This window comes from Myotis lucifugus, unplaced genomic scaffold, assembly GCF_000147115.1.
Source record: "Myotis lucifugus unplaced genomic scaffold, Myoluc2.0 scaffold_176, whole genome shotgun sequence".
NCBI lineage: Eukaryota > Metazoa > Chordata > Mammalia > Chiroptera > Vespertilionidae > Myotis > Myotis lucifugus.
Window position 1 is genome coordinate 1,838,429 of NW_005871224.1, and position 26,746 is coordinate 1,865,174.

General features: G+C 52.1%; 2 protein-coding genes across 2 annotated transcripts; both read right to left on the reverse strand.

Moving 5' to 3' along the window:
• Window positions 1–1,276: 1,276 nt before the first annotated feature.
• SOCS1 (suppressor of cytokine signaling 1) lies at window positions 1,277–3,102 on the reverse strand. Its single transcript, XM_006096345.3, has 2 exons — window positions 2,966–3,102; window positions 1,277–2,396 (listed from the first exon to the last, which is right to left on the reverse strand). The coding sequence occupies exon 2, from the start codon at window positions 2,344–2,346 to the stop codon at window positions 1,714–1,716; it is 633 nt and encodes a 210-aa protein (XP_006096407.1). The 5' UTR covers window positions 2,347–2,396; window positions 2,966–3,102; the 3' UTR covers window positions 1,277–1,713.
• Window positions 3,103–16,101: 12,999 nt separating this feature from the next.
• On the reverse strand, window positions 16,102–16,527 carry TNP2 (transition protein 2). The gene has a single exon (XM_006096358.1). The coding sequence runs from the start codon at window positions 16,525–16,527 to the stop codon at window positions 16,102–16,104; it is 426 nt and encodes a 141-aa protein (XP_006096420.1).
• Window positions 16,528–26,746: the final 10,219 nt, after the last annotated feature.

The window sequence follows — 26,746 nt, forward strand, 5'->3', positions numbered from 1 at the left end:
GTAGATAAAAGAAGAAAAAGCAGCGATTCCTTGGAGCCAGTGACCTCACAGCACCCCCTTTCCCTCCCATCCCATCTTATTAAAGGATGAAATTGCCACAGCTCTCTGAGATCCTAAATCTCTCCGGGCCATCCTTAACCTTGAGGTCTGGAGCCTATTTAATCCCAAGACAAGCCTGGGCAGCTCCAAATTTCAAGTTAATTTTATGCTGCACTTTCGAGTCGGAAAGGTATTATTAAATACTAGGACATCATAAGCATGTCCAAGGCTGCTGAGGCCCATTCTAACTTCTAGAAATGAAGTGCGTGCGATGTCTGCTTAACCCGATACCTGAACATGATTCAATTCACTGGGTGCAGCAGCACAGCCCTGAGTGGCCAGCATGGCTTATCTGTCAGGCCGGTCAGAGACATAAAGCCCGTATCATGGGGACTTTCAAACATCCTGGAGCAGCTCTTCCCTCCCCCGGCTCCTGAAAACATCACTTTCTCTGTGATGCCTAGACACCTGCTGCTGAGGGTTCCACCTCCTCCAACAAGCCCATGTTTGAGGCCCATGCTGAGGCCCCAAGAGGCAAAGGGAATTGCCGCTAGCAGGGCCCTCCAGCCACCACAGACCACAAAGCCTCGTCTGACTCCAAGTTATGCGTTCACCAAAAAGTACACCAGACAAAACAGGGCGGGAAGAAGGAAGTCAGGCCCAACCCTGTATCCTCTATCCCATCTAAAATGTTTCCCTTGATGCTGAATTTCAGAATGTACCACTCCTCCTTCCAAAAATCATCAAGCCCCCACTCCCCCATCCCTTCCTAGAAGTTATTGTGGTCACAATAAAATTTTCTCTGTGTCATCCATTTCAAACAGTCTCTGTGGACAGCCAATAAAAACCCAAGTGTCTACTTTGACACAGGAATGACCAAAGGCAAATTGACCCCCTACACTGGTTTTCTCTTCTGTAAAATGGGCAAAGAGCCCTGCTTCATAGGATTGTCTCAATAGGATTAAGTAAATGGAAGCAGGTAAAGCTCCGCATAGGACCTGGTACACATTAAGTGCTCAAACATGAGCTGCCATTTTAACCAGACATACAATACCAAAACTAGACCAGCGGTTCCTCTACCCCCAAGAGCTGTGGGGGGAACTGAGCAGAGTGCATAGCCACAGAATATGGACCACACACCACCTCCAGCCAAACAGGTCAGTCTTAGGATCCCTTTCCCCTGGGCCCATTCAGAACCAAGGAAAACCTTTGACCAAAGCAAACGCTCTAGAAACCGTTTTTCTTTTAAAAAAAAAACTTTCATAATAAAGTTTATTACCTAAACTGGTTGTAAAAAATATAAAATAGGATTCTGCATAGCAGAAAAATAAAGCCAGAGACCCTCCCCCAACCCCTGGTTTGTGCAAAGATACTGGGTATATGTAAACATGAAGAGGTAGGAGGTACAAGTTGAGGTCCTGGCCCCAGATACAGTTAAATTAAGCTGCTATTACAACCAGGGGGACCCAGAGGGAGCACCAGGAGGGGGGCACGCCCCCAAGAGTTGGGGAGGGGTCTGTGGCCTCATCTCCAGCCAAGATGGGGAGGGACCTCGCCCCCCACACTGGCTCCCTCCAACCCAGGCGGGGAAGGGAACCCACATAGTTCCAGGGAAATAATAATTAATAATAAAAAATAATAAGGCGTCCGAGTTAATGCTTCCTGCGCAGCCGGTCAGATCTGGAAGGGGAAAGAGCTCAAGTAGTCTCGGAGGACAGGGTTGAGGGGGATGCGCCCCAGGTTCTCGCGGCCCACGGTGGCCACGATGCGCTGGCGACACAGCTCCTGCAGCGGCCGCACACGGCGCTGGCGCAGCGGGGCCCCCAGCATGCGGCGCGGCGCCGCCACGTAGTGCTCCAGCAGCTCGAAGAGGCAGTCGAAGCTTTCGCGGCTGCCGTCCAGGTGAAAGCGGCCAGCCTGAAAGTGCACGCGTATGCTCGTGGGGCCCGAGGACATCTTCACGCTGAGGGCGAAGAAGCAGTTCCGCTGGCGACTGTCACGCACCAAGAAGGTGCCAACCGGCTCCGCGCGAAGCCGCTCGTGCGCCCCGTGCACGCTCAGGGGTCCCCAGTAGAAGCCGCAGGCGTCCAGGAGCGCGCTGGTGTGGGTGATGCGCCGGTAGTCAGCGTGCGAGCGGAACGTGCGGAAGTGTGTGTCGCCCGGGGCTGGAGTCGGGACCGCCGGGCAGGGCCGCGGGCGCACCAGGGCCGCGGGCGTGGAGGAAGAGGAGGAAGGCTCGGGCCGCCGTCGGGGCTCTGCTGCCGCGGAGATTGCATTGTCGGCTGCCACCTGGTTGTGTGCTACCATCCTACACGAGGGGCCAGCCGGAGGGGTGGGCCATAGCGTCCGGGGGTGCGCTGATGGGGGAGACACAGGCAGTGAGCGGAGTCTGGGTGGGGATGGACAGGTAGGGGCCGCGAGGCAACGGTGGGGTGGGAGAGCGGCTTAAGGCTGAGCCGCTGACCCCAAAGGGCCGAGGGTACAGGACCTAGACCGCTCGGCCCCTTTGAGCCTCAGTAGGCTCATCTTGAAAATGGACTTCCAGGTGCGCGGAGCACTTCCAGGCGATGGGGCTCGCCGGGAGCAGGGTCCAGCCTCCAGCTGGCTCTCAGAGTTTGGGTAAACGGAGGGGGGCGTGGAGAGAGGTGCCAGGGAGAAGCCTGTCCCATCTACGGCTCGCCGCCTGCTGGCCAGGCCAGGGATTGGCGCCTGGTCCGGGCGATTTGGGCAAAGGCAGGAGAAAAGCTGCGCTACGGGAACCCCACGCGCGGGGGGCTGCCAGGGTGGGGCCGGCAGGAGCGAGGGGCTGTGGCGGCCGCAACCCCACCACGCAGTCCTCGAGGCCAGCCTGACTCCAGGCCGTCTTTTCCTTTCCGTTTACTCCCTCTCCCTCCCGCTCCCGCTCCTTGCCCAGTGCCCGGCTCACCTGGCGGCTGGGCGCGGGGCGCCGCAGGAGGGGCGGCAGGGGGCTCCGGGGGGCTCCGGGGCGGCTCTCGCGCATGCTCCGGGGCCGGGAGCCGTGCAGCTGCCACGGCCGCAGCTCGCTCTGCTCCGCGCCCGCCCCTGCACCAGTCTTTTAAACCGGTTGGGGCGGGGCCCCGCGATAGGACGCTCCGCCCCAAGACTCCACCCCCCTGCAGGCCCAGCTCTTCCGCGCCACTTTCGGTTTCTTTTTCTTTGGTGGAGGCCTCCCCAGCTCGACCTTTTGCACACCTGGGAGACTCTCCCCTGCAAGGACCCCTGCCCTGACTTAGCCTCGCGCCTGTCCTAGGAACCCCCCCATCAAGGTCCCTGGCCTCGTCCCTGAACCCCCTGGCCACTTCTCGGACGCCTCCTTCCAAACTAGTGCCCCTGTTTTGCCCCCCTGCCTTCAGCCGCAGATTTCTGCAGCCTAGACCTTTAGGATATTCTGGACTAGCCCTGACGCGCCCTCTCCTCGTCAGGTGGCTCAGTACCCATCGAGGCAGGTCTCTGTCTAATCTGCTCGAGCCAGACCTCCCCACCCTACCTGGAGATCCGGCTTCGGACCTCTCGGGACCACTCTAGCCGTGCCCTTCCCCTGTAGCCGGGAGCCTCGGGCAGCCTCCCCCGCACTCCCCGCCTGCAGCTGGTCTTGGCTTGGGCTTCCCAGGAAGTGGCGGCCTGACCACAGGCTTCGGAGGAACCCTTTGGTAGCGCAGGAGGGGCAGCTCCAATGCCGGTCGAGTTCCTCAGAAACCGGGCGGGGCTGGCAAGGTCCCCCGAGGCCTTGGCTCGTCCTCCTACGCTGGAGAAACTGAGGCCAGGGAGGGGCTCTGTTTTGCAGTGACTGTCAGATGGAAAGCTCCGGAGGAGGCATGCCCTCCTCACTTTTGTTTTGGGGAGAGAGCAGCTGGGCACCTCCAAAAGCACTTTGGAGCCCAACGAAAAGATGGTTTGTGTGATGATTCTTAAAACCGACTGTTTTATCCTGGCAGCCTTTCTCCCCCCCTCACCCCCCCCCCCTTCTTCCCATTGTTCGTCAAGCATCTACCTCCGCCAGCACTCACACCTTAGGCGTGGGATGTGGGGGCATGGTGGGTTAGGCTGTAATTTGTTCATTTATGTGTGATCCAGTGATCCTGCCTGGTAGAAAGGCATGGAGTAGGTGCCTGACTGGAACATGTATTTTTGAAGGGAAGAAAGAACAAATGAGGGTTGGGTCTGGTGGGTGGGTAGTCTCAGAGTCTGGAGGGGGTTACACAGAAGACAGGACAGGCTGAGGGCATGGTGGCTGGCCTCACGCTGGCATACACTGCCCTCTACAGGCAGCTCTCAAGTGGCCGATTAGCCAGCTCCTCTCCTTGAAGCCCTGGTGCAGGGTTTTCCTGCCTGCCTTTTGCCCCCAGGCAGATCCCAGGCCCTGAACACAGAAGGTAGCCCCCTGAACACAGAAGGTAGCCCCAGGACCCCAACAGCTCCCTGAGTAGTGTGTGACAGCAGCTAGTGTAGGTTGTTGGTGTGGTGGTCCTGGGACATGTGCATGCACATGCATGCGCTCCTGTGCAGGGGGTGACAAGATGCAGAGCCATGCATGTGCCAGTGGTGAGGTGCTGTGGCCATTCCAGAGCTGGACTGTGGACCCAAACTACCTGGGTTCCAATTTCACCTCTTCGACTTTCTAGCCTTGTGCCTTTAAGCATGTAATTAACCCCTCTGCCTTGGTTTCTTCACCTGTGAAACAGATGGTACTAGTACCTCCCTCATAGCAGTGGGGATTAAATGAGTGATCATGGGTGGGTCAAGTGCTTAGAATAGTCCCTGGCATATAATAAGCATTCAGTAGGTGTTTGCTGTTGTTGTTGTTGTTCACCCAGGGGTGCCTGTGGGTGTGGCAGCATGTTGAAGCCCGCAGACACATGGCTTCCTTCCTTATGCCCATCTTAGACGCCCTAGGCTAGGGAGCACAGGTTAGAGGAGGCACAAGCCGAGTAGGAGGAGCATTTCACCAGGGCAAACCAGGCCCCTGGATGCTGGCCATGGGGAGGAGTCGCACCTCCTTCTCTTCTTATTTGAGCTGGGGGAAGGAGGTCCAGGCCCAAAGAAAGCAGCCAGGCTGTTCTGGCTCCTGCATGACTTTTCTTCCTGCCAACATGTCTCCTTGGGCAGAGGGAAATCTATAAATAGCTGATGGCCCATATGCCCCCAACTCCCATTGACAGTCTCTTAGGAGAGCCACCCCTTTTCCCTGGGGACTGGTTCCTCCTTCTCTTACTCCCCCCTCCCCATCTTGCTGATATCCTCCAACCCATTCCTGCGGAGGCCCCTCCTTCATTTCATTTACTTATACCTGCGATGTGTTGGCCAAAGCTGACTGTGTGTAAATGCCTTAGCCCTTAGACCAGTGATGGCGAACCTTTTGAGCTCGGCGTGTCAGCATTTTGAAAAACCCTAACTTAACTCTGGTGCCGTGTCACATATAGAAATTTTTTGATATTTGCAACCATAGTAAAACAAAGACTTATATTTTTGATATTTATTTTATACTAGAGGCCCGGTGCACAAAATTTGTGCACTGGGGGGAGGGGTGTCTCTCAGCCTGGCCTGCGCCCTCTCACAGTCCGGGAGCCCTCAGGGGATGTCCAACTGCCTTAGCGCTGCCACGGAGGTGGGAGAGGCTTCTGCCAGCGCCGCTGCGCTCACCAGCCATGAGCGCAGCTTCTGGCTGAGCAGTGCTTCTCCTGTGGGAGCACACTGACCATCAGGGAACAGCTCCTGTGTTAAGTGTCTGCCCCCTGGTGGTCAGTGCACATCACAGTGACCGGTCATTCTGCCATTTGGTCAATTTGCATATTAGCCTTTTATTATATAGGATATTTAAATGCCATTTAACAAAGAAAAATCAACCAAAAAAATGAGTTCGCGTGTCACCTCTGACACGCATGTCATAGGTTTGCCATCACTGCCTTAGACTATTGAATTGGTGTACACAATCCAACCTGCCCATTTTACAGATAGAAAAACTAAGGCTAAGAGGGGGAGTCACTTGTCCAGGGACATACAGCTTAGATGGGGCAGAGCCAAGATTCATACACAGGGTATTGGACCACTTTGTCTTCTGGAAAAAAGAGTAGATGCCAAAGAAATCAGAGATTCATTTGGATCCTAAGCCTGCCTAGGGAGGAGTGGGTACAGGTCTGCCAGCTTTCCTCTCATTTATAAGCTCTTGGCATCCAAGCCTCTGTCTTGCCCTTTGTGGCTTTGGGCCCTTTGAGTCTCAGTTTCCTGGCCTGCACAACGGGAGTATCCCTTCCTCTAACCTGTCCAGACCCTGGTTGTGCAAGCATAGTGACTAGGCCCCCGTTGGTAAACCCACGTGGGTTCTCTTCAGTGCCATCGTTGACGGTTACTATAGCTTTGTTTTCATTTTCTAAAGTTCTGATTTCAAAACGAAACCAAATCTAGATGCCAAAAAGGGAAAAGAAATACGCTGGTTGACAAACATCTGCCTCCTGGTCATTCTTTCTGGAGGCCTGGTGCTAGGCTCACAGGAAGTTAGGCCGCCTGGGAGCCTTGAGGAGCTCAGAATCTACAGCAAGCCTGGGCTGCATGTGGACTCCAGGCCTACTGCTCCCCAGATGTGTGATCCCCAGAGGGCATGCAACTGCCCTCTCTAGACCTCATTTGACCCATCTGCAAAGTGGGCTCTGGAACTTTATACCTCAGAGCATCAATGCATGTAAAGCCTGAAGCAAAGTGCCAAGAACAGAGAACATGCTCAGCACAAGTGACTTCTTATAACAGGGTCAGCCCTGTGTCCACAGCTTGCTGGGCCACAGCCAGACATGTGGGATGGTTCTCCTCCCCCACTTGGCAGGCCCCGGAAACCCAGGAATAAGGGACCCGGCCCTTGGAGCTCAGTTTTGCAGTTTTTCCTTCCAGCTTTGGCAAAGTCCTGCTGGGAAAAGCAGTTCCTGGTTAGGATGTGTCATCCTGAAAGTGCTCTCTGCCCCAGTGCTCCCCAGCCCTCCTTCTCTTCGGATACGTGGGGCAGACAAGGTTCCCATGGGAGTCTGTGCCTCTGAGGAGCCCTGAACTGTGGGGTTTAGAGCATGGATTCTATTATCAGCTGGCCTGGGTTTAAATCTGTCACTTAGCCCTAGCTGGTTTGGCTCAGTGGATAGAGCATTAGCCTGAGGACTGAAGGGTCTCAGGTTCAGTTCCCGGCCAAGAGCATGTACCTTGGTTGCAGACCGGAACCCTAGCCCTGGTTGGGGCACATCGAGGAGGCAGTCAGTTGATGTGTCTCTCTCACATCGATGTGATGTTTCTCTCTGTCTCTCCTCCTCCCTTTTACTCTCTCTAATAAAATAAATAAATCAATCAATAGAACCCTAGCCAGTTTGGCTCAGTGGATAGAGCGTCAGCCTGTGGACTAAAGGGGTACCAGGTTCGATTCCGGCCAAGGGCATATGCCCAAGTTGCGGGCTCGATCCCCAGTAGGGGGTGTGCAGGAGGCAGCCAATCAATGATTCTCTCTCATCATTGATGTTTCTCTCTCGTCATTGATGTTTCTCTCTCTCCCTCTCCCTTCCTCTCTAAAATCAATAAAGATATATATTTTTAAAAATCAATGGAAAAAATCCTTGGGTTAGGATTAACAACAACGAATCTGTCACTTAATGAGCATGTGGCCTGGGGGAGGCTTTAGATTCTCTGTGCCTCAGTTTCCTTATCTTCAAGATCAGGGTAATAAGGTATCTATTTCACTTCTTTGGTGTTTATTGAGTGCCTGCTGTCTGACAGGCACCGGGAACTCAGGTCTTCTGGCAGAAGCAGGGGAGACAGTGAGTTCACAGGTTTTTTTCAGATCAAAGTGCTCTGGGGGAAATAAACAGGGAGAAGGGAGCCACAGGTGTTTATGGGGTGGAGGAGGAGTGAGCTAAAGCAGTGAGGGAAGCCTGTTGGAGGTGGTGACATGGGAGTTGAGGTCTTTCTAAAAGTGGGTAATGAGAAGTCCAAGTAGAAAGAAGAGCCAGTGCTGAGGCCCTGAGGTGGAGGGAGGAGCATGCTGAAGGGTCACAAAGGAGACGTGTGTAAAAGCCAGGGGTGAGGCCTAGGGCTTGGCCAGCCGAGGGGGCAGGGTCTTGCTAAGAGGTGAGAGGGGTTTGGATTTCATCCTGACTGCAGGAAACAACCCTAAAAGCCCAGGAGACACTGCAGGATTGAGTGTAGAAAGAGAGAAAGAGCCCTCTGGCTGCTGACCTTTTAGACAACGAGGACTTTAGCCATGATGACCTTCAATATTGACCTTGGGACATACCTTATGACTGTCCCTGACCATCCCCTACCCAGGCCTGGAATGTCACCTGGAATGTCACACTAGCCCCTGAAATGGGTGTAAACCCCCCTAAGGGAGAGCTGGGGCACTCATGCTTTGTAGGTGAGAGCACTGCTCTGGGAGTCCAAGGCCTGAGTTCTGGGGTCAGTCGTTATTCCTCAGGAGACCTTGGGAAGGGAATCACCATTTGCTGGTGACAACTTTTTGGTATGTTGTCTTATTTCCTTTACCTCATGGTTCTGGAAATTATGTGGCACCATTTACCAGATGAGAAGCACGACCCAGGGAGCTGATGGAACTTAGTGGATGTGTTTCGGTGAGCTCTGCTTCATTGTGTGTGTAGTAGACCATAGCCCCTCCCAGCAGCAGGAAGATCATGTGTTACAGCGGGGGAAGGGCTGTGCCGCTGGGGACACGTGAGTCCAAGGGGAAGGTTCACCTCTCGGACAGAGGAAGCCGAAGGGCCAGGGAGTGATGACATGAGCTGGTGGCTGAACTCCAGCTGATGACAAGACTGGCTCCTTGGCAATCCTGGGGAGACTTGATGAGAACCGTGCAGCAGGCCTATTCATTCCCATGTGACAGGTGAAGAAAAGAGAGCTTGGTCGGAGATCATGTGAAGTGGCTGGTACTAACCAGCTCTCAGAAAGCAGTCACTATTCTTGTGTTAATAACTCCAAAATAGGAGGGGCGGGGAAGAGGATTCCTGAGAGCACTGGTTGTGGAGTCCAGACCCCTGGTTCCAGCCCCTGCTCCCCACCCCCACCTCATCAGCCTGTGCCTTCAGGCACATTGACTTAAGCCAGTGGCTCAAAGAACTGTCACAAAGCCCAAGCTGGCAGGCCCAGTGCCTTTTCATCAGCAAATCCCTCAGGACCTTGCTTGAGCCTATTTATTCTATTTTTACATACTATTCTAATAAGCTGCTCTGGTTCCCACCCTACCCCATCCCAGAAGTGGCAAATTAGGTGTCAGCAGCTGACAGCAAGAAGCAGTAGCAGTTACCTTTGGTAGTTGACATAAAGGGGAAAAAGAATTTGCACAAGCTATGAGATGAGACACAAGAAGCGACACAGCAGGCTGGGGGTGTTGAGAGTCGGCGGGGGGTGGGGGGGGGTGGGGGCAGGAACGCTCCTCAGCTCAGGGGCCCCTCACTGTGAGAAAGCTGTTGAGCGTGGCAGGTGCTATGGCGAGAGGTTGAATTCAGCCTGGCTCTCTCAGTGTGAGGAGCCATCTCGTTTAAGGGCACAATGACCAGCAGCAAACTTGACAATGGCCCATGACGTGGCGAAGCCCAGTGTCTGCTGGTGCAAGAGGAGGCACCTGGCCAAGCCAGCAGGGCCCTGAGCAGGGTCCGGAGGGAGGTGATCCTTGACCTGAATTTTAAAGAACAAGTGGGACTTAGCCCAGGCAAGAGAAGGGAGAGCACTCCTGGCAGAGCATGACGCAGGCACAGGCCTGGAGACAGAAAACTGAGGACCTGAGTGGCAAGTGGCAGGAGATGAGCTGAAGGTAAGCAGGAGAGATACTCAGTGCCACCATACTGGTTTATAGGCAGAGGCTTGACTCGGGAAAGGCAATGGGCCGGCCCTGGGGCATGAGTCCCTCTGGGGAGAGCCTTCTGAGTCACCTTGTCAAAACCTTCAAGCCCAGAAAGTGACCGATGCCATTGGCTTGAGAGAAGATAGCACTTTACAGTCAGAGTTTATTTAACATTCTTGTATTATCTCTGTTCAGTGTCAACAAAGCTTTGCTGAACACCTACTAGATCAGTGGTTCTCAACCTTCCTAATGCCGCGACCCTTTAATACAGTTCCTCATGTTGTGGTGACTCCCAACCATAAAATTATTTTTGTTGCTACTTCATAACTGTAATTTTGCTACGGTTATGAATTGTAATGTAAATATCTGATATGCAGGATGTGTTTTCATTGTTACAAATTGAACATAATTAAAGCATAGTGATTAATCACAAAACAATATGTAATTATATATGTGTTTTCCGATGGTCTTAGGCAACTCCTGTGAAAGGGTCGTTCGCCTCCCAAAGGGGTCGTGACCCGCAGGTTGAGAACCCCTGTACTAGATGCTTCATTAATGCTCTGCTCCCCCCCCCCAATTTATTTTTTTATTTCCTTGTGTAAAATAACGCAAGCATTTCCCTTCCCCAGATGTAACCCCAGACACCAGCTTGTTCTGTGTCCTTCCATATCTTTTTCTATGCATTCACATACCTGCATTTCCCCCCATAAGAATACAATGTTGCTTTGTATATAATTTTTCCCTTTGTAAATGTTATATCTTTCTCCATCTGCCCTTTTTACCCAATAACGTATCCTGGCAACCTGGATAGACTACATATAGATCAACTTCATTCTTTTTAAAAAAACTGCATGATATTTTTAAAAAGGCATCCTCAATGTCCATGCAGCCATCATCTGTGGATGGGCACATAAATTGTTTCTAGTTTTTTGCTCTTACAAACAGTGTGGCCCTGCACCTCCCCGCACAAGGTCTTGGCACACGTGTAAGAAACACTTTGTATCCTTTAAACACCAGTAGACACTGTCAGTGCCCACCAATATGCCTGTGCTGTTACCCTCTCCACAGTGGCATTGGCCACGTCTGCTTCCCTGTGCCTGCACGAGTACTTGTTATTATCAAGCCTTTTCCATTTTGGTCCACTCAACAGGTACACAAGTGGCATCTCATCCTTGCTTTAATGTCCACTCTTTCATTTATTCAACAAATATTTACTGAGCTCCTAATATGTGCGGGACTGTGCTAAGTGCTAGGGATGCAGCAATCAAGAAGAGCCTGGCACCTTGGACCTCTTCACAAAGCATGAGGTGCAGATTCCGGCTCAGAGAGGTTCAGAGACAGGCCTGGGATCAGCCAGAGAGGGAATGAGGGAGCAGGGAGTTGACTCTGGGTCTGGGTGGCTACAGAGTTTGAGGTATTTTTCCTCCTGAATTGTACCTCAAATGGGCACCTCAACCCGGGCTCTGCAGCCTCTTCCCTGACTGCTCCCTCCTCCCCCAGGACTGCTGGGGCCCCCAGTGACATCTAGGGCCTGCAGGCGTGACAGTGCCCAGGCAGCTGAGCGGGCAGTCCTACCACAGGCAGGGCTGCGTCTGTTTCCCAGACTTCACCTCACACTAGTATCCCCCGGAATTAACCATTTGAAAGGCAGCTAGGTCGCTTTCAGAATCTGTATAGCCTCAGTGGCTGAGTTGGGCGTCTGTTTCCTGAATTTGGGTTTCTAGCAGGCCTGCCCCCAAACTATTGTCACCCCACCCCAAACCAAGTAAGTGAAAGAATGAATCTGTGGTTTGACGTTTTTCCTCTAGTCATCATGTGTCTGACTGTAAGAGGGTGGGGATGTGTCTGCGAGTGCTTGCTTGAGTGTGTTTCAGTGAGAGGGGAGGGATGTGAAAGCCTGCCTGTAGATATGGGGGTGGGGGGCCTGTGTTTGGGAATCCTCATGTGAACCTAGGTGTCTGAGTGGGTTTGAATGGCAATTTCTTGGTGTAAGTAACTGGATATCTGTGTTTGTGCCACCATTTATTCTGCTTGTTGATTTTAGGGAAATGTGGGGTTAAAGATGGGTTTGTAAACCACACATGTGACCCAGTCTGTCTGCGTCCCAGTCCACTTCCTCTATTATAGAGATCATTTCTCTATAATAGAAGCTCTTCTGCCTTCAGTGATTTTATTATAAAAGGACACTGTTCAGGGAATAGGGAGGTCCTTTGGTGAGTGGAGCTCAAATTCCCTGACCTTATCCTCTGACCCTCTATCTCTATCTCCTCCCTTAAACATGCTCCCTAGAAGTACTTCCCAAATTCCTTTCACTGTGATGTGAAAGACTATCATGGGATTATGTGGCTTTACATTTTTAAATAGGAACCAGGAGGTTTGGGGCAAAGGATGAATCTCTGATCTTAGACATGCCCTCTTGGAGACCTTGATCAAATCATTTCACCTGAATCTCACCTCATTCATCTGCAAAGTGGAACAGTAATGCCTCCTGCTGAGAGTGTGTGGATTCAGTGGAAATATTTTATGTCAAAGCATCTGGCATGGCTCAGTGGTTAAGCGTCCTCCTATGAACCAGGATATGAACCAGGAGGTCACTTTCGATTCCCAGGCAGGGCACATACCTGGGTTGCAGACTCAATCCTCAGTGATCAATGATTCATTCTCTCTCTCTCTCTCTCTCTCTCTCTCTCTCTCTCTCTCTCATTTCTGAAATCAATAAAAAAATGTATTTTTTAAAAACAGCATCTGGTACTCAGTAGGTGCTCAGGAAATGGTCATTTCTCCAGCCTGTTTTGGCCCTACCCCACACTCGCAGAGGAAACGTGCTATCAGCCTGGAACATTTCCCTGCTGTGAGGGGTCAAGGGACACACTGAGTGCGGACTGTATCCCAGACCCTCTGCGAACCCCAGTGATCCCATCAAGGGCGACACTAGTGTCCCATTTTCTAGAGGAGGAGACTGGGGCACAGAGAGAGGAAATGACTTGCTAAGGCCACACAGCTGAGCTCTGAAAGAGGACCTTCCACTGTATGTCACTGCCTGCCCTGCAAAACTCACTTTCTTTTTTTATTGAGCTATCATTGACATATTATTACTTATAATGAAATATTATATATGTTATGAATTAACCACCACAATAAGGCCCCCTTCCAGTCCCTCTCCCTCTACTGCAGGCACCCCCCTCATTTCCACACCTGTCCCATCTTTCACCTCCACATGTTGCACCTCGTTCCTTCTGCCGATGAAACACAGAAGGGAATAAGCAACCGTGTGCCGGCGCTGGCCTAGGTGCTCTTACACGCCTTGGGTTGCTGATCTCTCCTGAGGTTGGAGCCATTACCCTGCTAGACAGATGAGACAAGTAAATCTCAGAGCAAGTGTGACCAGTCTGAGGTCCCCCAGGTAGAACTGTGGGAGCCAGTGTAAACTGGGGTCTGACCCTAAAATCAAGGCTTGTGAGTTTTGAAGATAATTTACATGGGACTCTGACCATTCCTTAGTCCTTTTATCTGGCAACTAGAATTTCTTTTTCTTTTCTTTTTTTTTAAAAAAATGTATTTTATTGATTTTTTACAGAGAGGAAGGGAGAGGGATAGAGAGTTAGAAACATCCATGAGAGAGAAACATCCATCAGCTGCCTCCTGCACACCCCCTACTGGGCATGTGCCCGCAACCAAGGTACATGCCCTTGACCGGAATCGAACCCGGGACTACTCTTCAGTCCACAGGCCGACGCTCTAGCCACTGAGCCAAACTGGTCAGGGCTAGCATTTCTTTTAAAAATGTTGTCTGGCACTTTTATATGCCCTATTAATAATAGCAAAGCGCCATTGAGTATCTACTGTGTGCTGAGCCTAGAGACCACTCACACACATGATCTCATTGAACCCTCCAGCCACCCAGCAAGAGACCCATTTTATAGATGAGAAGCTTTCTCTTGGTAATTGATCTAATCATCTAATGACACAGCATCTTATCTCCTAATTCATTTGGAAGCTATTTGCCTATAGGGCTCTCTTCACCTTTGTTTTCCCCCCTGGCACTTAGCCCAATGCCTGTATAAGTAGGTGCCCAGTAAATGTTTGCTGGACCTGACCAGTGGCTCAGTGGTTAGACCATTGGCCCAGTCACCAAACGGTTTCCTGTTTGATTCCCAGTCAAGGGCACATACCTGGGTTGCAGTTCGATTCCCAGCCCCTGTCCGAGCGAGTTTGAGAGGCAAGCAATCAATGTGTGTCTCTTACATTCTCTCTCTCTCTCTCTCTCTCTCTCTCTCTCTCTCTCTCGTCTTTCCCCCTCCTTCTCTCCCTTACACTCTAAAAATATCAACGGGAAAAAATATCCTCATTGAGGATTCACAACAACAAGAAATGTTTGCTGGAGGAGGAACTCACTCCCTCATCCCATCTGTACTGGAGTGTTCCAGTGCCGCCCTACAGTTCCTCTCTCCTGGCCCCACCCTACCAATGGCTCTTCCTCTTGTTCCTTCTGTCCTCTATAATCCAGCCTCTACACAGCAGCCAACACCATCTTTAAATACTGTACCTATTAGGCCTTGTCCAAGTTCTCCAGCCTGCAAACCCCTGCAAAGCCTGGTCCCTCCTGGCACTCCCACCTCCTTTCCTGCCACCTGTATCCCTGTACCAGCTACCCCAGCCTTTGGAAGACCCCAGGTTTCTTACACATGCTTTTTCCTTGGCCTGGAGCCCCACCAGAGTTGCTCTGCTTTATGTTGTCTTGCTCCCGTGATACAGCTTATTGTGGCTGGCAATGTATGTTCTTTCTCTGGGCAGAGAAAGGGCTAGTGTGTCCTCACCCAGGCCCTGAACACACGTGGTCCCTGATTAAAAGTTGGTTGAAACAAGTGAGGCACACAGCAGGGAAATATGAGCTAGGGTAAACCAGGATTCAAACGGGAATAAAATGCACATTTCTAACCCCTCTTCCCACCTGTCTGCTATGCTCCCGGGCTGCCTACTGCATGCGGATCACATGAACAGTGTGTGGGCCCAGGGGCATCCCTCGTGTGTGCACACACTTGTGTGCATGAATGTGGGAGCATGTAGGGCTAAAGAAGGCTCTGCACAAACAGAGTGTTGTCTACTTCAAAGGCTTCTTGGTGTCTCCACCCCCCATTCATTTCTGCCCCTGCGCTGGCATGGCTCCTTACACTTTCATGAGGTCTCGTTACAAGGCATGTCCCTGCTCCCTCTGCAACCTCTTTTCTGCTTTGTGCTACCAAACCAGGCCCCAAAACACATGACACCTTTAGTGAAATAAAAATGCCAACACAAGGAAAGTCATCCAGTGTACAAGCTTTAATCGTTGTTGCGTAGAAATCACTTGTAGTAACACGTTCCTGCAAAAAGTTTGACTTCCCTCTAGCATTCCACGCGTGATGGTGTTTCTCATTTGGGTGAAACTGACACAGGAACAAGCCATGGAGTGCGATCTCAGTTTATTTCCGCCCTAAGTGATAGGAACAGAAAAGGGACCCTTTAATAGTTGTGCTTCATGAAGTCACTAACCCTCTCCTTCGAGTCTTGGACTTCTCATTTGTAATCAAATATGGGCATGGATAGAGCATAGACTATGGTCAAGTTCCTTTTGACCTATATGAATCCATCCATTCCATCCACTTAAAAAGATGGCGTGAAAAAATAAAAAGACTGGGTGACTCATGACTCATCCATGAATCACCCAGTCTTTTCATCCAACATTCATTTAATTCTTTCAACTATATCCAGGCTACCCATCTGTTGAAACTTCATCCATTTGTTCATTAAATTCATCCATCCAGTTAACCATCCATCAGTTTACCTGCCCATTTATTTATCCACAATGATCTAATCATTCATACACCTAGTCAGTTAATCAGTTCACCATCCATATCCTTCCAACCATATCCAAACTTTCCACTCATTCAACTCCATTCTTCTATCCATCCATCAGTCCACTTAACTAGTTAACCCTCCTATCACTCATCTCTCTACCTAACCACACTTCTAATGAATTTATCCACCCAGCTCCCATCCCCCATCCATCCTTCCATCTAGTTAACCTGCCACCTATCTGTTTTTCTAATCAACCCATCCAACTTATTGGAAGAACTAGTCCAGCAATGTACCATATACACAACTGCCATATTTCTTCTCCCTCTTGGCTTGGAGGTTGCAGCCTTCGCCTCACTGCCCCCCAATGTCCAGCTGGGCAGCCCCTCTCACCCTTCCCCACCTGCATGAAAAGTACCTGAGCTTCGCCTCTTTTTTTTGTACACCTGCTGTCTCCTATTGACCACCTTCCTCTTTTTCACTTGTCCTTCCAAGTTCTTTCTGTTCTTGGTGTTGCTGCAGGAGTGGGTGGTGGGCCTCATGGGGCAGTGGTGGGAGTGCATGGTGTGTTTGTGATGCCTTGGTGGCGGGCTGGGGCTTGGACTCTGGTTTTGGTGGCCGGGTGGGCTGCGGTGGCCGGTTGGGCTTTTGCTGGAGACCCGGCTTCGGCTGCAACTCTGGCTCCGGCTGCAGCCATGGCTGCAGTTCTGGCAGTGGTGGCTGCAATTGCACTGGTTGCAGGTGTGGCTTGGGGGCCGAGAGTTGCTATGGGGCTGGGTGTGGGTGATGGGAGGGTTCTGTGTCTTGGTGTCCATGGGAGGCCACTTGTGGGGGGGCAGCGGCTGCCTCCTCCTCCTCCTCTTCTTCCAGCACACGCAGCTTTGCAGAGTCCCTAGCAACCCCCGGTTATATAGTTGGGCCCAATTGTGATGGCACAGACCATGGGGGTGTAACAGATGTGGCCTGGTTGGGACAAAGCCCCCTAACCCTTACACTAACCCCTAGGGCGGGGCAATGTTCAGGGGCCCTCTGGAATAATCCCATCTGTTGGTTAAGAGTAGGGACCCTTGGGTCAGATTGAGCTGGTTCCCCATCACAGATCTACATTTTCCTTTCCTTATGGGTCACTCACCTGGGCTTTCATCCCTCAAAGTCCCAGTTCCCTGTCTTTATAGAATGGGGACATAAGAATGCCCATCTCTTAGGGATGCCAGACAAATTAAATGAGAGAATCTGTGTCCAGCAATTGGCTCAGGGACAGCCCACAGTAAGAGCTCAATAAACATTGCTAACATTCCAGCTCTTTTCTTACTTCCCCTAGCTGCTTAGAGGCCAGGGCACAGTCCTGACCTCAGTGGTTGATAAGATAGATACCTAGAGCAAGGATAGATGGGTGGGTAGGTGGATGGTGAATGGATTGGATGGCTTATTGGATGGATGAATGATAAGAGTAATGGGAGTGGTCCTGGGGGCTGCCTGGCAAGCCCACCTCCCAGGCAAGATTTAAATTCTGGAGATTTAGTGCAAGGTTCAATCCCAGTGTGTGCTGATAGCTATCTAGGGTAGGTCACTTTGGTTTGTGAGACTTCCTTATCTGACAAAGGGATGTCATTCCTTCCTTCCTGGTATTCTTGTGAACCTGAAGTGCCTGTCAAGCCACAGGAGGCACTTGGAAACCCTCTTCCTCCTTCAGATTCCTGCCCCCTGACTCTACCCGCCTCCCTACTCAGGAAGCCTCACCTACAGTAGGAATCAGGCCCGCCCCACTCGGATCTCCAGGCACCTATGGAAGAAAGCTCAATCGGTTTGCACACGAGACCCTGTGAGCACATAGCAGCCCAGCCCTTCCCACGCCTTGGCCGGGAATCCATCCATTCCATCCACTTAAAAAGACGGCGCTTAGCTCTTGGCCACTCTCAGCCGGCACTTGTCCCCCTCTTCCCCATGAAACTCCTTCAGTCTCCATCCCCCCTCCCCTGGCAGGCCCCCCAGCCACATCTACTTCTCCTTCTCTGTCCTCCTGCACACTTTGCCTCTTGTTATGAGACTTTACTATCATCTGCTTTTATTACAGTTTATTTCTTAACAAGCTTATCACATCATTCAAGTGACAGCCGCCCTCATTAACGGGCACTTTCTATGTAGCTGTGCTCGGGGCAACCCCTCCCCCCTTCTAGGCAGCTTTGTCCTTGAGTCTCACAGTGAGCCTTTGTAGTGGGTTGAATGGTGGCCCCCAAAAGATATGTCCAGGTCCTAACCCCAGAACCTGTCAATATGACTGTATTTTGAAAAAGCATTTTTGTAGATGTAAGTTAAGAAGAATGTATCTTGGTTATTAAGTGGGCCCTAATCCAATCACAGATGTTCTTTTTTTGTTAATCCTCACCTGAGGATATTCCCTCTTCCCCTCCCCCCGCCATTGATTTTTAGAGAGAGTGGAAGGGAAGGGAGAGAGAGAGAGAGAGAGACATGGGTTGGTTGCCTCTTGCACATGCCCTGGCCCAGGCCAGATGGATCCCAAGACCCTTCAGTCTGCAGACCAATGCTCTAACCATTGAGTCAAACTGACCAGAGCACACGTGTTCTTATAAAACAGAAAAGAAGACACACGGGGAGAATAGACCACATAAAGTCAGAGGCAAAGATTAGGGTTATGCAGCCACAAGCCAAGGAACGCCTTGAGCTGCCATGAGCTGTACAAGGCAAGGAAGGATTCTCCTCTGGGACCTCTGGGGGAGAGGGGGATGGCTCAGCTGACTTCTTGATTTCAGACTTTGGCTTCCAGAATGAGAGAGGATAGATTTCTGTTGTTTTAAGCCACGAAGTTTGTGATCATTTGTTCCAGCAATCCTAAGAAACGAATGAACCCTAGAGGCCGGCATGACTGTTACGTTTTACAAAGAGGGAGCAGGCTCAGAGTCACAGATAGTCAGTGGCAGAGGCAGGATCCAAACCCAGGTCTGCCCTCCCCGCCCTCCCCCCGCCCCCCCCCATCCCCCTGTCCAGCCTTATGGTCACTGAGGGGCCTGAGGGGATTGTAGAGGCACATGCGGCTCTGTTCTAATGGCCTTGCCTTGTGTGGGCTCAGTGGGCAGGTTGGCCATGCTGTGCTGATTCTTTCTGGGTCCTCCTCCCCCCACACCTCCACTGCTGATTCCCCACTTCCACACGCCGAGTGTGTAGAAGGACGGAGACTGTGTTTTGTTCATCCTAGAGCTCATAGTGACTACAGAAGGGGCTTGACAAATATTTGACTAAATGGGCAGGTGGATCGCTGGGACTTAGATAAAAGGAAGAAGCTGGATGACTGAGTTACTGGGTCAGGGGTATGGGTAGGAATCCGTTAAGACTTGTAGACAGCGGGGCCTCCTCCTTTGGACATCACTTGCCCTCTGCCATCTGCAAGTCTTAACGGTGGCTTCCCCTCTGAGTAACCCAAGGCCTCCTTACCCCTAACACTCTCCCCCTCCCCCCAAAGTAGCTGAGGGTTCCCAGGAAATACTGCCACTCCCTTCCCCAACAGCCCTGATCAGGATTCTATTCAGCCAAGTGGCTGGTGCTTGGGGGCCTACTGAGGGCAGAGGGTGGAGATCACATGTCATTTCTTCACGGGCAGGATGGACAACAGGGTGGCCAGAGTAAGTGGACACAGGGCCTGGGTTTTATATCTGTGTCTGGCAGCTTCTCTGGGCTTCCTTTGCCTGTGGCTCTCATGAGGACGTGGGTCCTGCTCCCACAGCCAGACCACTTGATAAAGGCAGACGTGAGCCTCTGTGAGCACGGGTGTCACCTTGAATATGAGGGTGGCAGCAGAAGAATCACGGGCTGAGGACTAAGACCTCCCACATACTCTGACCCCAAAACCAGGGCCAGTGAGGCGGTGGAGCCAGCAACAATACCGTCCTGGGCCCACCCAAGGCTTCAGCTAATTCTCCCAACCCACTGACTAGGGGGCACTACTCATCTCACCCTTACCCAGGGAGGGCAGGCCAAGGCTCACAGACAGACAGTGACTTGCTCAAGGTCACACAGCTAACGGAAGGAAGTTGATTCCTGGTGTGCTGAACTCCCAAGCCAGTACCCCGTAACAGAACCGCGGTGGCTAGAGCAGCAGGATGGGGGCTTTGCTGAGGGAGCGTACAGTGGCCCCTCAGGCGCGCTCAGCCTGTGTACTCTCCTGCCCCCCCTCTGTCCCATGACGTGTACACCCCCAGAGAGGGGACTGGCTGAGATGACTTTCCTACCCAGGCGACCACATTTTTGCCCCCTAAAGCAGGGGAGGGAGGAGAAGTCACAGGGCGTGGACCTGGTGAGAACTTCTGGCTGGATGTCAGGAGCAGGGTGTCACCGACTCCTGCTCTTCCACCTCCCTGAACACACTCACATACACACTTGGGCCTGCACACGCGCACACATACACAGGGGCACACGCACAGTACCACAGGCACAGGATTGAGGAGACCAGGGCGGAGGAGAGTTCCTTCGGAGACTTTATTGGCTCTTTTCTGAAAGTTCTTCTCGCTGGAACAGCAGCAGGCACCTCTTCCTGGGTCGTTGTCGGGGGTCAGGAGTGCGTCTGCTTGGGCTCGGGGCTCTGCTGGGCCACAGGGTCGTCTTCAGCGCCCTCCTCCTGCCTCTCAGGCTCCATCAGCAGCAGTTTGCCCTGTACTGGGAGCTCCTCTTCCTCTTCCTCCTCCTCCTCCTCCTCCTCCTCCTCCTCTTCTCCCTCCTCCTCTTCCTCACCCTCTGAGGACAAGGAGAAGTTATCTTGACTCACGCAGGCCACGAGCTTCTTCATGGAGGATTCGTGGCCCCGGCTGTGGCCTGTGCCTAGCTTGGCACAGTGGGAACCCATGCCTGCTTTGGCTGCCTCTCCAGACTGGGGGAGAAGTGGAGGGGCTGTGAGGGTTGTAGGCAGGGCGCTGACATCACAAAGGTGCCCCTGCAGCTCCCCACCCTCGGATTCCTGAGTCTTGACACCTGACTCAAACCTCAGCCACCAGCAGCCCCACTGAGCGCTCGCCACCTACACAGTAGGGCAGAGGCAGAACACCAGGCCAGTGCCGGTGCTGCCTCCCCCTGCCAGGTTGCCTCCTCCATCGGGCCTCTGTGCTCTTATAAAAGTCCCCCGTTGAGCTGGGATGGCAGTTGGGGATAGAATTTCCAGAAGCAGGAATGCACAGACTCCTCCCCACGTCCCAGACATACCCAGCCTAGGAGAGCTGCTGACAGAATGTGACAATAGGTCAGAATAGTGGCTCCCTTTGGGGGCTGGAGACACAGAGGAGCCTTGTGTTAGGAAGGGCTGGGAATGTTCACTTTCTTGACCTGGGTGGTGCCTACACAGGTGTACTTAAAGTCTGTGTCCTCTGTGTAAGCCACACTTCTGTAAATCTAATGAAAACCCTTCTCTTTCCTGTCCTCCAAAAATCACCCTTTAAAGGCAGCGCTCCTAAGCTTTTTGGGTCATGAGTCTCTCTAGCTTCACATACCCATAGGACACAATTTCAGCAGGGGAGGGCTGAGTGAAGTCCCCTTGGTATCCATTTTCCAACATGCAAATCAACATTTGCCAGTTTCCTGTCCCAGATCCTTGGTGGCTATGATAAGCTGAATAATGACCCCTTGGGGATCTTTTTTTAAAAACTATACTTTTTTTTTAATTTCAGAAAAGAAGGGAGAGGGAGAGAGTGAAACATCAATGTTGAGAGAGAATCATTGATCAGCTGCCTCCTGCACACCCCCTACAGGGGATTGAGCCCACCACCTGGGCATCTAACTGTGGCCTCCTGGTTCCTGGGTTGGTGCTCTATCACTGAGCCACACCAGCCGGGCCCCCCTGGGGATCTGGAATGGGAAGATTATCCTGAGTTAGCTGGGTGAGTTCTAAATGCAATCACCAGGGTCCCCGTGAGGAGGCAGACATTTCACAGAGGAGGCCTTGTGACCACAGAAGCAGAGACTGGAGTGCTGTGGCCACAGCCAAGGAACACCAGGATGACAGAACCACCAGGAACTAGGAAGGGGTGAGAACGGGCTCTGCCCTGGAGCCCCCAGAGGGACTGCAGCCCTGCTGACTGGCACACAGGGTCCCATCTCAGAATCTAGTGGCCCACAGGCCTCACCCTAATCCACCCCTTTCCTTTTGTTTCCTCTATGCCAGACCTTCCCATCTCCGCATGCTTTCCCAAGCTACCCAACACATCCTTAAGGTTCTTTAAGTTAGAGAGCCTGGCCTTAGAGACCCCTGCAGATGGGGATGACAAGGAAACGGGAAGGTCAGGGTGGAATAGTGTGGCCTTTAGCATCATAAAAGGCAAACCCAGGCACCGTGTGTCACAGGTAACACCCTGTGCCTGGCTCCCGGGAGCACTCTTCTGAACTCCCTGCCCTAGCCCCAGCCTCTTACCCCCCCAAAGAAGGGAAGCCATGTTTGTATCATTTGCATAAAGGAGACCCTGACAAGCCAGCAAGTTTCTTATCTCAAGCTTTATTTGGCAGATGACTTTTGCTCATTTTACTCAAGAACTTATGGGCTCAGGGTTTGGGCATCCAGCATGGAGGGATTGCTGTGGTCATGTGAGGTGGTTCCTTGTCAGGTGACTTCTCCTTGATTTCCAACCAGGTGTGTGATGGGCCCAGGAAGGTTTAGCGGCACCTTCTGTATCTTCTCCTTCTGCAACCTTTTGGAAAAGAGAGTTCTAGTCATAGGGCAATTCAGAGAACCCGGGTGGGGCTGGGGATTGGGGCCTGTCAAATGGGGTGGGATCCCAGGGTATCATGAGCCTCCCGCCGCCCTTCTGGGCATGGTCTGGAGGTGTCGGGTGCCCAGAGCGTGAGCGAGTAGGACTGGCCTAACCTCTGCGGCGCCTCCTGCGCCTGCAGCAGCGTCTCCGGCGTCTCCGGCATGAGCACCGCCGCCTTCTGTGGACCCTGTACAGCCGCCTTCGGGAGCAGCGCCTGCGTCTATAGTGATAGCAGCCTCTGAGAGTCCTCCCATCCACCTGGCCGTCCTCTGCATTCGGATCCTGCTCTTGCTCCTGGCCTTCCTGCTGTGGGCGTTGGCTCAGACTCCTCGCGTTGTGTCGGACCATTGTGACTGCAGGTCAGGCGCTTAGGTTGAGGCTGTCGCTGGCTTTGGGGGCAGGGAGGAGGGCTGAGGCCTGCCCACCTGCTCTTGCTGTTAGTGTTGGTCTGGTCTGCCGGCAGCTCTTTGGGCACTTGTATATAAAGTGGCCCCCCCACTATGACTTGGCAGCCCCACCCCACCATTGTCCTCACCCTGGCCAGCTCCTCTGTGAAGAAAACAGAGCCAGGGTCCACAGTCAGCAGGGCCCGGAAGGGCAAGCCATCCCTTCCCGATCCCTTGTAGCAGGCGGGACTTTGCCAACCTTTTCTTGTCCAAATCTAAGCCCTTCTCTCATCCAGCTGGTCGGAATCCCCAGGTAGCCATTTCTGAAGTTTCCTCACCAATGAGAGGCCTGCACCATGGTCTGCGTGGGACTTCATTATTGCTTTTCTATCCAACAGTTATCTAGTGGTTACTGTATGCCAGGCATTTCATTCATTTACTTTTATACATTCACTCATTTACTCCTCACTGTTATAATCCCCATTTCCAATGGGGAAACTGAGGCACAAAGCAGTTAAATGACTTGTTCAAGGTCACTCTACAAATAAGGGGCAAGGGTGGGCTTCAGAGTCTATGCCCTTGCCTCCCCCCCCCTTCCCACCCCTCTCACTGTACAGAGATGATCCCATTAAAGCAGAATCAGAATCATAGCAACTGGTTTCCCTTTAATAGACAGAGATGTCTGACCATGCCCTATTCCCTGAGCTTTCTGGGTGAGTTAAGGATCTGGAGATGGGAACTCATCCTGGGTTATCCTAGGTGAGTTCAAATGTAGTGACATGGGTCCTTAAAAGTTGGAAGAAGGAGGCAGGAGAGTCACAGGAAGAGCTTTGAAGATCCTAGCCACTGGCTTTGAGATGGAGGTGGGGGTTCTCAGAGTTGGCGAGAACACGGCCCAGCCCACACCTTGACTGCCCAGCCCGGTGAGACCCCTTGTGGAATTCTGTAAGATAATAAATTTGAGTTGTAAGCTATGAAGTGTGTGGCAATTTGTTACAGTGGCCATAGGAAGCTAATACAGAGGCTTAATTTTACCCGGTGTTCATATGCATTAAGGGGGCTGGGTATAGGAAGCCATATCGTCTGACTGGGTATAGGAAGCCATCTAGCGACTGGGGTAATGGAAGCAACTTCAGACCCCCATTTAATGCCCTCACTTAGAAAGACAGTATTGTCCATGCCTATGTTGCAAGGTTGGTATGGGGCCTGAAAGTGAACGCAAAACACCTGTACACCATGATGCCCGAAACATGCAGATCATGGCTATGTTTCGGAGGTTCTTGGTGGCCCTGTCACTTTAGGGAATAGAGCCTCAGCCGTGGGCTTTGCTCTGCCACCCTGAGATTGTGAAATGAGCCAAGTAGGCCGATGTCCCAAGTGTCTTGTGTACCATCTCCACATCATCTTGGGGTTTCAAGCCCTCAGTGTATCATGTGGGTCGAGTGGGTACACAAGATGGTCAGGTTACCATGTTGCTTCCTTCATAGGTTAAATGTGAAAGCTTAGTTCAACTACCACCTGGGCATCACTGTACCCAGACCGAGGGGAGCTTTGGGCCGAAAACTGTGGGCACTTTGGGGACTAGTGGGATATAGGGATGAGCTAGAGCTGGTAAATGTTTACCTGGCTCTCTGCGACAGGGGCAGGGGAGAGCAAGTCCTGATTTGTAGCTTTTGCACGAATTTCTGTGGTCCGTTTCAAGCTGCCAACAGAAGTCATGGAGCACAGTGTTGGGAAGAGATGCGCTCAGAAACAGCGTGGCTCGGCTCCTGTCCCCACTGGGGGGGACCTCTAAAGGGGTGGTTGGGGAGGCAGCTGTTGATTGACTTGGTAGTCAAGAGTGTGGAACAAGATTTAATGTGACAACTGTCACTCATGCCCCCTCTTTTTGGCATCCTCAACCCCTCTCCTGAGTTTTTTATTTACTAGTGGTCCATGCCCATTAAAAGGGAATTAGAGAAAATATTTTAATATTGCTATTTGCCCTTTCTCTATAATAGAAGTGTCAGAGATGAAAGAAAATTAGTAAAATGTATATGAAAATCTTCCTCCTGTCAGAGTCTGCAGCATGCCGCAAGACCCAGAGTCAAGTCCTCACACACCCTCGTGTACCTCGAAATCACACGAGACCCAGACCTGGCTGGCCTCATCCCCATTGAGTGAGATCCTGACCCGGCTGACCCACCCGTCAAGCCCCATCGGGCTGGGGGCGGGGGCGGCGCAGCCTCAGGGGCCCCGTCAAGCCCCACCGGGTGGGGGGCATGGCCTGCAGTCCCCCATCAAGCCCCACCGGGCAGGGGGTGCAGCCTGAGGTCCCCTGTCAAGCCCCGTTGGGCCGGGGGTGTGGCCTCAGGTCTCCCCTGTCAAGCCCCGTTGGGCCGGGGGTGCCGCCTCAGGTCCCCCACCTCAGCCCAGTACCACGCAGCCTCAGGTCCCTGCTGATCGCTCATTACGGCTCATTATGGGAACCACGCCTCCACTGTGTGTGTAGCCATCTTGTGATGGCATGACGGAGTGAGGGTCTTTATTATATATGATTTAAAAAATATATTTTATTGATTTTAGAGAGAGGAAGGGAGAGGGAGAAATAGAAACATCAATGATGAGAATCATTGATCGGCCACCTTCTGCACACCCCCTGCTGGGAATCGATCGAGCCTGCAACCCGGGCATGTGCCCTGACTGAGAATCAAACCTTGACCTCCTGGTTCATGGGTCAAAGCTCAAACACTGAGCCACACTGGCTGGGCACCCCCCACTTTTAATCCCCAGCCCTCCTCTTCCCTGAACTCCCTTCTCAAAGCAAAGACATAAGAGCGGAGTTATTTTTTCAACATTTATTGACAGGCGGCGTTGTTCGTTAGCAGGCTCCTGTTCCATGTTCACTTCATTGAGATGGTGGCATGTTCAAGGTGTAGCAGCAAGAGGGTCTTGTAGCCAGTAAAACTCAGGCAGAGTGTGTGGACTTGCTAGCTTGTGCCTTTAGCATCTTATCTTCTTCTACACCTTGAGTAGCGGCGGCAGCACACTGGGGAAGCAAAACAGAGAGAGAATTTTAGTTGGCAGAACCCCCGGTTCTGCCTTGCTCATTTTTGTGGTTTTGTACCCAGTTAGGGACCCCTTGTACCTCTTCTCCTCCTCCTCCTCCGACAGCAGCGCCTCCTTCGTCTGTAACATCTCCTTCTCCGGCGGCGGCATCTGCTCCGGCTGCGGCAGCATCTGTATCTGGCCATGATGCTGGGTGGAACTGGCCTAGATGCTCAGGAGCAGGGTTACCACCTTGGCTGAGCCAGCCAACCTGTGAGCAGGTGGAACTTTGTGGGCTGTGAACCAGGGGCTGGTCCTGGGCCTCTTATAGACACCGGGGGGGCCTGGGCATTGTGAGGTCACAGAGGCCTGCACCTCTGACCATGGCCAGAACTGTCCTGCATCATGTCCATATATGGGCATGTGGGAGGCCCTTGGTGAGGGCAGGGCGGGGCTGCCCGGGTCACCAGCCACAGATAATCACTCATTCAGTCAATTCACAAAGTATTATTGAGTACCTTAGTATGTGCCAGATTCTGGACTAGGTGTCAACGTACAGTGATAAGTAAGGCAGACATATTCCTGCCTAATAAATTTTCTAACTCCAAGAAACACTAATGAAATAACCTCATAGAATAAATGTAGTTGTGGTAAATGCTGACAAGAGAAACTTCAGATTTTTATTGGGGTATGTGTTGGGGGGACTTGAGGCCCCAGGAAAGCTGCTTAATGAAGTGCTGGTGAAGTGAATTCCTAAAGGACGAGTTGGAGGAGGGAAAAGCATCTGGGAGAAGGAAACAGCTGGTACGAAGTTGTGAGGCAGCACGGGATGTGTGATTCCATTTATATGAAGTGTCCGAAAGGGAAATCCATAG